At 45.8% G+C, this 12,107-nt stretch overlaps 2 protein-coding genes across 4 annotated transcripts in view; both read right to left on the reverse strand.

The window, feature by feature from the left end:
• Nucleotides 1–363: 363 nt before the first annotated feature.
• Nucleotides 364–1,726, reverse strand: LOC148424167 (uncharacterized). Its single transcript, XM_088412447.1, has 2 exons — nt 1,588–1,726; nt 364–717 (listed from the first exon to the last, which is right to left on the reverse strand). The coding sequence occupies exons 1-2, from the start codon at nt 1,661–1,663 to the stop codon at nt 392–394; spliced, it is 402 nt and encodes a 133-aa protein (XP_088268573.1). The 5' UTR covers nt 1,664–1,726; the 3' UTR covers nt 364–391.
• Nucleotides 1,727–4,624: 2,898 nt separating this feature from the next.
• Nucleotides 4,625–12,107, reverse strand: part of znf536 (zinc finger protein 536) — a 131,935-nt gene continuing 124,452 nt past the window's right edge. For all 3 annotated transcript variants that reach the window (XM_088412906.1, XM_088412907.1, XM_088412905.1), the window contains one exon: nt 4,625–6,903. In XM_088412906.1, the coding sequence (XP_088269032.1) occupies nt 6,797–6,903 (107 nt within the window). In that variant the 3' untranslated portion in view covers nt 4,625–6,796. The remainder of the gene's footprint in view (nt 6,904–12,107) is intronic.

The raw sequence follows: 12,107 nt of genomic DNA on the forward strand, positions 1-12,107 counted from the left end.
TATGCATGAAATCAAAATTAGAAATATGTCGGTAGGTAGGCAGATAATGGAAAGTGAGCATAGCAGAAGATGTCTGTCCTGACGTGATTTTTTAATTGACCTTTTCGAGCAAACTCTGCACTGCATACTGAGCAGGCAAATGGTGTTTCCCCAGCGTGTCTCCATACGTGTCTTGTCAAATCGCCATTCTGAGTAAATCTTTTCCCACAAACTGAACAGGCAAAAGGTTTTTCCCAGTGTGTGTGCTTATGTGTCCTGTTAAATGTCCCTTTTCAGAGAAGCTTTTCCCACAAACCCGACAAACAAAAGGTTTTTCCCCAGAGTGCGCTCTTATGTGTGCTTTCAAGTACGACTTGACAAAGGTCTTGTCACAGTGAGAACATTTTACTCGTCAGTTGCCAGTGTGACGCGTCACATCACCTTCTGCGCGTCCGTCGTCGTAATCGCCGTTATCGTCGTAGTCGGAAGAGTGCGACGTGAGGTCATCGACATTTGAAAGCGGAGCGCAGAGGCCATCCGCTCGCAATCCTCCGCACTGGTTTGCGCGATCGCATTGTTCGCTCTTCACATTGGCACCGGCCGATGGGAACTTGGGCGTTTCGTCCTCCTCTTTTTCTTCTTTCACGAGAGGCGGCGCAGGCTCGGCGGTCTCCTCGTGTTTGATACGGCTTGACTCTGGCTCCTGTTGCAAGTGACCAAAGTGATGGTCGCTGAGATCTGCAGGACACAAAATAACAAAAGCATGTCTGGTTTCAGTCAAGCATAGCTCCATTATGTCTGATGATGTCATTGAGCTGTTTGTTGACATGTTCAGGCGATGGTAGAGGTAATCGAGCACGGGGGTCTTAACTCAAGGGAAAATCCGGTCCACCGCCTCACATTATGCGGCCATAAATTTGACACCCTGATCTACATAATGGGGAAAAGATTAGAATGCAATAAATCAATCAATAAATAAGATGTTTACAAAAACTCAAAGCGCAAGACTAATTACAGTATGTGTCCATGTCATGCGTTTTTACAAAAATCGGGATCGTCTCCCAAAAAAACCCACGGAGAAATATTATTAATTCAATATATATATATATATATATATATATATATATATATATATATATATATTTTTTTTTTTTTTATTTCTACACTTAATTCCCACATGTGTTACATGGACGTAGCTCATCAATCGACAATGTTAGATGACGCCGGTCGCTGGTTAGTTGCAGGTAGTTTGTGTTGTTAGCAAACGAGTGGAAAGAATAAGTTAAAAACAAAACCTGCTGAGTCAAGTCCGGTCTCCAATTTGCAAAGGTGACTCGATGTCCTTTCGCGTTGCACAAAGTCCCCCCTTGTGCTCGGCTGTCTTTTTTGCACACATTTGCACGGCGTAAACACAACACTTGAGCTCGTGCCTCTCCCGGTAGCGAGCTAAGCTAAGATAGCGTGGGGGACTTCTACCCGGAACCCCCCAAATGCCATACCCGAACAATAAACATTAAGCTCGCTTTAACTCAAGTTTACGACGTTCGCCACCCGTTCTAACACCGCAAAACCACCGATCAACTTCCCGACTCAAGATATAATACTCACCGGCGATGCCTTCGAAGGCGCAAACGACTCTGAGCTCGCAACGAGTGTCAGATGTAATGAATTGGCGTTTGTACATCCGCACAGCTTGAAAAAGACTAACTCACTCGCAAGGCACCGGTAAGAATATGGCCGCCGCTCTTTTTTCCGGTCGGCCGGCCCTTCAAAACAAGAGCTCTTAAGAAAAATAAGAGGTGTCATGAGACCAAAATTTCACCAACGAAATGGGGGCAAAAAGGGAGCAGAACACCGGATGTGGGGTGCGCGGGCGTTCGGAAATTGTCACGTAAAACAGGGCTTCTCAAATTTTTGTGAGTCACAAAAAAAAAAAAAAAAAAAAACATTTATGCCGAGTATAACGATGTGGGCCTGTGTGTGAGATTGACTGAACATCAATGACTGTGTTTTTTTGTTGTGTTTCGGTTTGTTTTTTGTTGTTGTTGTTTTTATTCGTCCTCCTCCACTGGGGAAGACGATGGAGGACGGTTTGTGTTCGTGAGCTGTGCATCTGCTACCGTCAGAGAGCAACGCTGCCACTCTAAAAGAAAACAGTCTGTACCAACCAAACAACGTCGTCGTTAATATAGAAATAAACACATATACACTTACACAGCCAATCCATAAAGCTACATTTCTTTATCCCTATTCAAACGCCCCAAGAACCACGAAAAATCCAAAAATAGGGAAACAATGCCATCCACTGGCCAGGATAAGGCAGTGTACTAGGTGCAAAAGGACTGAAATTAAAGAAACTACAGGACGTAGGCAATAAACATAAAATATACCCGGGGAAGGAAATAGAAACGTAGTAACAATACATCGCCCTTTAGATTCAAGAGTTTTATTGTCGTTCGGATAGTAAAATGAAATTCTTATTCCCTTCACTCCTCAAGCAGACTCTGCATTCCACAAAATTATATCTATATATACAGACATATAGATACATTCCAGAACTGGCCGCGATAACTGATCATCCGCGAAGTAGCGCACCCACTTTTCACATAAAAAAAAAAAAGAAAAAAAAGCAAAAGGTGAAACGTCTTCATGCTATACATATTGTTTCGGACAAATATCCCTGCGGTGCACATCTTAAATGATGAAAGCTTACACACTGTGCTGCGCTGGAGCACCTCATCCACAAAGCAGCTCAGCTCAAAGAGCGGTCGGACTCATTTCACGACTCAACAACGTGGCTTTTATTTTGCTTAAGGAAGAAAGTATTCACATTTCCTTTAAATGTATAAACTTCATACATGAAACGCACATACGCATACCATAGATACTGAAAAATTATGGAGTTGCATGAGCAGTAAATTAAATGACACATTTCCTAAATCGCCACAGCAAGGATTCATATTCACAAAGCTGTATTCTTTCAATGCAAACAATATCCAAGGCGGCATTTGAAAAGCATTAGTCTAGTCTGGACTTGTTTTTGTTCCTGATATTTGGCTGTTAATTTGGGGTACCCAGGTAGTAGATACTGATAAAAATTTGTCCGGACCTAGGGAGGCAAATTTGCTCATCAAATCTGCATCACATTGCAACTCAATTATTTGTCTGATCACGCGCACATCTCTCAGGCAGGGGAAATGCGCATGCTCGCCACCTGCCAGTTGCGTCTCCCACAAAGTCAGCTTCACCTTAAACGCATGTATGTTGTCAGAAAACTGTGGGACAACATTTTGTTCAGATTGTTCAAGTGTTCAGTAATATCCAGCTAAAATGCAAGGTCCCGTAGCCCTTCCTGAGATTTTAATGTCAACACTGTGGCAGACGCTATAGGACCGTGTCGCTCACCCAGTAGGCGTGTTGCTTGGATCCTTTGATGCTTTGAACCCGTTGGCTTCGTCTTTGCCTGGACTTTGTTGGATCAGTTTTGCGATGGCACGCGAAGCGTAAAGACCTCCACTAGCGCAGCAACGTGCGGTTTCTTCGCCTCGCCACAGCAGCGCTTTTCCTTTTTTCTTCGCGGGTTTAGGGCTAGGGTTCAGCGAGGATTGCAACGGTCAATGCAATAAATGACTTGACTCTGCTACGATTGGAAAGAAGCAAAAAGGAGGCCTTTTTAAGTCGGAATACATTTTATTTTTCTTATAAGTACAGTTCAGTAGTTACAAAACGAAGCATCTGCCATGAGGATACAGCCAAAACACAAGACACCAGGAGAGGACGTGGAACGGCCCGGCAACCCGGTCCAAACAAAAAGTCAAAGCCACATTGAGCATCGAGCCCACCAGAGTCCCGGGGAGTTTGGGAGGGGGGAGGGGAGACACAACATTAGAGTTAGGGGGGCTGTACATAAGCACGTTAGAATCCTTCTCGTCACGTCAAAGCCGGAAAACAAACAACAACAAAAAAAAACACGGGAGCTTCCGTTTCACGTAGCTAGCCGCCGCCGCCTTTGCCATCGTCCTCATCATACCATCACAGTGCAAAATACTTGCCGGGATCCCGGCCCACCCCCGCACTCGCTCGCCGGACCTCAAGGATCGGCGTCGGTCTGCCCGGCGGCCTGACGCTCAAAGAAAACGTCAACACCGGAGGAGGCGAGTCCCGCTATGCGTCGTCATCATACTTTTGCAGCACGGCGGACGATTGTCAGGCTTTTATCTTTGAAAAAAAAAACAAACAAAAAAATCTCCCCAGGTTGACTTGGACGGCGACGTTTCCACATGAACCTAAAATGCACTCCAACCACTGACCTTCATTTGACCTTTGCTTCTTTAACTTTTTTTAGCACAATTTCCATAGAGAAAAATTGAGCACTGGCGATTGCTTCGTCCACTCGTATGACTCTTGCGCTCTTTTGATTCAACTCTTGGACATTTGCCATGCATCAAAAGGTCAAATTAAGGTCACCTGTACCACATTCTACATTCATTTAGAAGCTTCACCTGCAAGTTAACATAGTTTCTGAGTAGTGTGTGCGTGTGTGTGTGTGTATATATATATATATATATATATATATATATATATATATATATATATATATATATATATATATATATATATATATATATATATACACACACACACACACACACACACACACACACACACACACACACACACACACACACATATATATAAGATAATGGGGCTTATGTCACAGAAATGCGTAAATGGGTTTTGAATGATTGTAGTAAGTAAACCCAGGTTTGTCCATTTGGGGTTTGTCGAAAAACAACATTTTTAAGGTTTCAACTTTGATTTCCCAGCAGCCAAAAAGTTCAAATTGTAACGGATGCTTTTGAAAAGAAGGCATTAGATGACGACGCGCACCATTAAACGATAAACGTGGCCAAACTATTTCCAGGCGTTTTCCCTCAAAATGAGAGTTCCACTTGAAAATATTCAAAATGCTTTGGATGACTTTGTCATTTTATAGGGAATGAGGTGCAGAATAGGAAAATATCAATATCTCAATTTTCCGAGACATGCGCCCGATTTGGTGAACGTGTGTGAGAAAACGCAGACGGGAAAGCAAAGGGTACGTACGTCCTAGGCTCTAGCGCAGCTACGTAGCTTAGTCCAAGCTAAGGCTATACACAATATTTCCAGTTTCTTCTTTTTTTGTTTTTCTTCTCACATAGTAAGTAAATTCTTCCTCCTCCCCATCCTCATCAGTAGTATTCAACAAGACTGTGCAATAACGACGGCTGGCAGTATTTTACACCCCCCCTTTTTTTTATTTTAATTCTTCCACAGAAGAACGGTAGGCTTGATAATTGCCTCTTTTTTCTTCTTCTTGTTTTCTGACGCTCCTTGGGAACGTCGTCCTAAAACTCTTTATGTACAATGAGAAAAAGACCCCCAAAAAGTGGGAGAGGGGCTTTGGGGGTGGGGGGGGGGGTGTGGGGGGGGTACATGTTGGGGCAGTTCAAGTGCTCCTTGTTCACAATCATCAACAACACCGCACAACGTCACACGAGTGTCATTGCTTCTTTCCGTAAAAAAAAAAAAAAAAAAAATCCACCCAGAACTCAAAGGGGCATGATTGTTTTGTCATTTGACGTGCAAATAAAACGATTGCGGCCTGATTTTTGCTAATTTCCCTTTTAGCTTGCGCCGATCAAAAGGTGTGGACGCAAGACGGCAGCAGACCTCGACATGAACATCCCCGGGATCTGCCACAAGAGGGCGCCAAATAAATGTTCAGAAAGGACCTTCTGCATGAGGCTTGTCAAAATGGTTTTAGCTTGGGGACCGCATAGAGGAACAGGGCACAGAGGGACAGACAACCAATCGCGCACCCAATCACACCTAAGGACAATTTAGATCGTCCAATCGACCTGCCGCGCATGTCTTCGGACTGCGGGAGGAAACCGGGCACGGGGGGAACGCGCAAACTCCACACGATAAGGCCATAGCCCGGATCGAACCGCTAACTTCATTTCGATTTTGTTTTGTTTGCATTTTGGACGTGATATCAGCCTAGAACTTCATTCGAAACGTCTTAGTGCTGCAACACTTTTGTATCCAGACGACGTTACAAGTTTGCTTCTTTTCTTTCCCGCCCACCGAAATTGACGTCGAAGTGCCTTCGGGCCGGCATGGTCAGTGTCGCGGCTCAGCTATGATTTATTGATTTACTTTTTTGGCCCCGCGAAACGGCAGCCCCCCGAGACGAACGGAAGTGGAAAAAGCTCGGACCGATCTGCGTCGAGGCATTTTCAACCAAAGCGGGCGCTTTCGCCTCAGCGCCAGGTCCCTTTGAAAAAGGAAAACGTCAACACTGAAATGTTATCAGAGCCCAAATTGTCCTTATTTTGGAGGCTATAGAAAAAAAGCCACTTTTGGATGATGATGGAAAGAAGCAATGATACAGTTTAAAAATCCTCATCCACTTTTTTTTTTTTGTTGTCATTTTACATTGATTCCCCCGGAAACGTCACTATGTCGCTGACTGTTAGCCGGCGCGCTAACGTAGCTAGTCTACAGAAGAATACATTCCGGGTATGATATATTTATATGTAGAGGAATACAAGAAAGAAGGAAGGCAAAAATGTTTCCGTCTGTGTGTCCGGCCGGCTGGTTGGGGGAACGCCTGAAAGATGACAGGAAGTGCTCGTCGTCGTCACAGGTAGTTTCAAAACAAAAGTCTTCTTTTCTTTTCTTCTTCTAGGTCCGCCTTCCGCTGGGTTCCTCCACGCGCGCGCGCGCGTTTAAATAAAGTTTTGTTTTGTTTTTTTCCGGATGCCGCCGACGCTCAGTCCCGCTGGTTGTGGCCGAGGTCGCTGCCAAAGTCTTCCTGGTCCAGGCTCAGAGTGGGGTCGAGGGTCACGGTCTGGTCCTCCTCCGACATCCACGCCGGTACTAAAACAGAAAAGACAGCAGTTGCCAAACGCTTTCAAATTAGGCCTTCCAATCAAGATTCAAGAGTTTGATCGTCATATGCATAGTAATAGCACACAATGAAATTCTTATTCTGTTCACTCCCCCGAGCAGCCTACATTCCATAATCAACTGATAAAGTAGGCAATAAAGTAGGCAATAAAGCAAAAACAACAAAAACACTAATTGACTTGTATTTGCAAATCTGTTTTTTTAATACCAATAATTCCAATTCAGAGTCAGAAATGTATGAGCAACAACTCTGAACAATAAGCAAACAATAGCAGAACGTATCAAAGAATAGTACAAACAATCCAACGAAATAAACATACGAGGGTAAAAAAAGAAACGCTCGGGGTACACCAATTTATACAAATACGTTTAACTTATCACAAATCTCTATTGTTTTATCAGCCTTATTATTGTCCAAAAGAAGGTATCAAAACAAGCGTTTTGTACGTGTTTTTCTTCCAATAAATTTGGAGCAATGAAAGCGGTGTTTGGACAGAAATGATGTCAGGCTATCCTGCCAATCCTTCTCAAAAGTACGGCAAACAAAATGACGCCAACTTCGAGCGTCGACTCGATGCCAGACAAGGCGCAATGCGCAGCGTCACCGACAGATGGCAGTGCGACGCAGCAAAAGAATCCCAGCCGGCCCCGCCAACCTCCACCTCAACAATTGAGCTCAAAAGAAAAGATGGCCAAGTGACAATATGAAAAGTCCAAAATGTCTTTGCGTCCCGCCCCACCCCCAACCCCCCTCCCTCCTTTGCGAGCCTCCCAAAAAAGATTTCCCCACGCGGAAAGACGCGTTAACGAGCACCAGATTCGGCTCCATATTTGATTTTCACTCTTCATTAAGTGAGCCACCTGGAACGTTATTTAAGCGGCTCCCCGAACTACGGCCGAGCGGCGGGCGGGCGGGCGGGCGGGCGAGCGAGCGAGCTAGCTTTCTCGCGGCCAACTATGCGCATTGAGCACGACTTCCCTTGCGACATTTTTTCTCATTCCAACAAATGCAGCGCAAACACAAACGCGTCATTTGAGTCACGTGACGCGACTACCGTCACGCTGAACCATCCGTCCGTCCGTCCATCCATCCATCCATCCATCCGCCCACGTTTTAAAGCAGGTGCCAAATTCAAGGCTCGGGGGCCATTTCACGAGGCCCTCCAAGTGCTGATTTGACTTCAGGTTTCTGGCTTAAATAGAAATCTTGCAACTTGTCTTCAACTTTTAAACGCGCGCGCGCGCGTGCGTGTGTGTGTGAGGGGGGGGACAACGATTCTCCTTTTCGTTCCCAGTCTGTCTTTTGAACAGTTTTTACCGGCTTCCTATCCCAAAACTAGCAAAGTGTGTGACAAACACACTTGAAATGGATTCGCCTTCACAATCATTCCGGCCTTCTGACAGAAACCACAACTACAATGTGGACCACCATAAAAATGATTTTGACACCCCTGTTGTTTTAACGTATTCCAAACGGATTTGGATCTTTGTTTTTTCTCTTTTGTTTGTAAATAGTAGGAAAGAAAAAAATATTCTGGAGATTTATTTGTATGGAAACGAAGCTAGAGATATACGGAGAAATATGAAGAAAGCTAAGCTAGCCAAGCTTAAATATGACCATAACACGCATCAACTCAAAGGTAAATAAATATGTTTATTTGTGATGTCATTTTGATGTATGCATGTATATTATAAATAAGTAGCACTTACTATTTTGATACCAATTTCTAATCTGTGTATACAACTTTTATGTTTTTTTTTTGTTGCTCATTCCCACCTAGAAATGGTTAAAAATCTGAAATGGTGTTTTTTCCTCCTTTTCTTGATGGAAAAGGGTTAACTAACTCTGTATTGGACAGCCCCCCCCCCCCCCCCCCCCCCCCCCAACACGCGCACGCACACGCACACACGCAAGCCTGTATTTGACTTCTCTCATCGTTTAAGAAGAACCGAAGTCGGAGGCTTTGATCAAAGAAACGCAAGATGCAAGGTTTGCGAATCAAGGACGAGAGACAGCAAATACTACCAAAGTGACAAACGTCACGCATCACCACAAAACACAAAAGCGATCCGTCGCTATAAAAAAAAGAAAAAGAAAAAGGATCATGTCGGTTAAGGCAAGATCAATCCGACATGACGGCCGCTTTCCCAGTTGCGTCTCAAGCGCACCCTCCCGCGGTGCTCGGTGGCACTGCAAGGGATATGCGCATACTTGTGTACAGCTCAAATGACAAATGACGGGAGCTTGACTGAGTCGCAGGATCGACCGACTGCAAGGTAGCTTGGCGTGACGTCGTCTCAATTTGCATATTTAACTCAACCCCAAAGGCTCACGTCCGTCCGTGCGAAGGATCTGACTCACGATTGCAAAAGAGAGATTCTGGCAAAGACGTAAAGTCGTGTCTCGCGAGAGTCCTTCTCACACCAACGGTGAAACGCCCACGTCTCGCGAGAGTCGTACTCGAGCGCGGATACCAACGATCAAACACTCGGACGTCTTTGGGACGGCTAGGTTCATCCGGCCGGCCTGCGCGATGATTTCCGAAAGTAAAAAAAAATAAAAATAAATAATGGTCTCGTTTTCGTCGTACTACTTTGGACAAATTGTTCACGGCGGCATGTCGCGCGTAACAGCTTTCATTATTCAGTATTAAAAAGAAGAAAAATCAATCTGAAGTTGGTGTTTTGGAGTTTCAGAGCACCATTTCATGGCTCTGGCCCACTTGGGAATAGATGTTCCTCTGTGCGGCGAGTTGGTCGAAGAGGGACTTCTCCAAATGTCCAAAATCAGTAGCGGCTTCCCAACAAATGTTTTCCCGTTTGTCGGGTTTTGGGGACTATTGTTTGAAAATTCCTCTCATACGGCAGCTCCGGAGCAAAATCAAAATGGCCGAAGAAAAATTGCAGATGAAACGAAAGCCGACGCGGCTCGAGAATCTTCTCGAGGAACCGCGCCTCTTCTTTTTGTCTTTGACAAATCAAAACGGCGGGCGGCTTCCAAATACAACCTCCCGCGTCCTTGCACAACGGCTTCACCAAACCTTTGTTTTTCTGGCTCCAGACACGCTGACCAAAGTTCAATCGAACGGCCTTTCATATTTTCAAAATGTTTATGACCAATTGAAACGAGCCCCCCTCCAACTAAAAAGCATTTTTTTGGACACGGAGCGAGGGGCGCGGCGCAGTCTACTTCCCGGAGTGGCGCCAAAGGCTTATTTTGTTGCGGTTCGAGCTCGAGCCACTTGATGCAACCATCATAAATATGCAAATGCCGGCGCGACGAGAAGCGTCGAGGAAGTGAGCGCAAAAAAAAAAAAAAAAGAACAACAAGCGTATTTTTAGACGGTTTTAATGAATACAGGATGTTTATAGACCAAGCCGCCGCTCTCTGCGATTTGCACAAAAGAGGCGAAAAATCCACGTTCCCCCCTCCCCGTCCCTCAAAGCGCTCCGAGGAGGAAGAAGGAGCGGCGGCAAAGACCGAGTTTGCGGCAAAGACCGAGTTTGCGGCAAAGACCGAGTTTGCGGCAAAGACGGAGTTTGCGGCGGCGGGATTGTGCACTCTCGTCCTATTAGACAAACACACACACATCAAAAGTCCATTTGGGTCGCCTGCTTATTAAAGTGGCGGAATAGAACCTGAAAAGTTGAATTGTGCGTGTGTGTGTGTGTGTGGGGGGGGGGGGGGGGATTTCCGGCACGAGTGGGCACCGATCATTTCTTCAGGACAAAAATTCAACAGAACAAAATCCCCATAACGAGTTGGTCTCTCAAAGACAACAGGAACCACACACCCACATACCAGAAGTTTTGAAAGACCCTTTTCCAACAAGCGCAAGTTTACATATATGTAACGTTGGTGAACTTCTTCCTACTCCTTTTCAACATGTCAGGTACTGAACCGCTCCATCTTTTGGGGATGCTTTCTTTTTTTTCTTTCCAAACTGAATTTTTGTTTTGTTGATTGAAGTTTCATTTACTCGTCCCGTAACGCCTACTCCTCGCGAGTAAGAAAGAAGGCGCGTCCGTCCAGACCGGGTTCCTGCCGCGGACCGACGAAGCAATTCGTTAAGGTTGACGGCAGCGCGTCCCCGTTTTGCGTCCGTCCGGTAGCAGCCCAAGACAATCTGGAGGAGGCCTTTGGTTTTGTGGCCCGACTTGGGCAAGGCCAATCCAGGGGGCGCCGCTGAGGCCAATTTGCACCCTTGTGAAGTGTGGGAAAGAAGAAGGAGGAAGAAAAGCATCACTGCCCCCCGCAACCCCCCCCCTTTATGAGCGCGCTTAAATAAAATAAGCGAGCGCACGTTTGTTCTGGTGGCCTCTCCAACTATTTCTGAGGCTGAAAGATTGGCGTGCAGATAAAAGCTCCGCTGAGCAATTTAAGCCCAAACACTGGCATGCTCCAATCTGTCTGCTGTGCCTGATAGCGCTTTCCTCCGCTCGCCTCTCCAAATGACTTTCTTTCATATCTAATTATATTTGCTAATGATCTTATAAGAGAATAATGGAATGCGCTTGATCTATTACCTTTTTTTTCTTGCAGTGCATAAATACAATGCGGCTGGAAATGACTGCCGCGGACGGGAAGAAAGGTTTTTTTTTTGTTTTCCTTTCTGTTTTGGATGAGAGGGTAAAACGGGGGCGGCGGCGAGGTCGCGGCCGCCGCGTGACCGCGCCCCGAGAAACCCGCGCCCGGGGAAACCCGCGTCCGGGGAAACCCGCGCCCGGAGAAACCCGCGCCCCGAGGAACCCGCGGCCCGAGAAACCCGCTCGACAAAATTGGCCACTTCCCGCCACGAATCCTCCTTTTTTAATATACACATATAAACGACAGCGGCAGAATTTTGGAAAGGTCCCCCCAAAACACAAGAGATTGGGGGTCACTTGCCATCACGTGTTGGCATTAAGCCAGTCGGTGGCCCGGATTTGTTGTTCCGCCTTCCCCAAAACATATTTCGGTTCGAAACGTTAATGACACTTCCGTAAATTCAAATACTGTTGACGTCGAGAGATGAGAGTTTTCACTTATCGTGACGTCCAAAAATGAAAAGGGTTGCGCTCGCTGTGATTCGCAAGCAAAGTGAAATTGATCTTTTTCCTCCCGATTGACGCTTCCCGTCCTGCCCCCCCCCCCCCCCGCCGTCTCCTCCCCAGTGCGGGATGCGTCACGGCCA

This window comes from Hippichthys cyanospilos, chromosome 4, assembly GCF_059441005.1.
Source record: "Hippichthys cyanospilos isolate Australia breed blue-spotted pipefish chromosome 4, RoL_Hcya_1.0, whole genome shotgun sequence".
NCBI classification, from domain to species: domain Eukaryota; kingdom Metazoa; phylum Chordata; class Actinopteri; order Syngnathiformes; family Syngnathidae; genus Hippichthys; species Hippichthys cyanospilos.

Excerpts from the sequence above, each read along its gene's own strand:
- LOC148424167 (XM_088412447.1), bottom strand. The coding sequence starts at position 1,663 with ATGTACAAACGCCAATTCATTACATCTGACACTCGTTGCGAGCTCAGA. Across the intron at positions 718-1,587 it reads CGCCTTCGAAGGCATCGCCG|ATCTCAGCGACCATCACTTT; the intron begins GTGAGTATTATA and ends TGTGTCCTGCAG.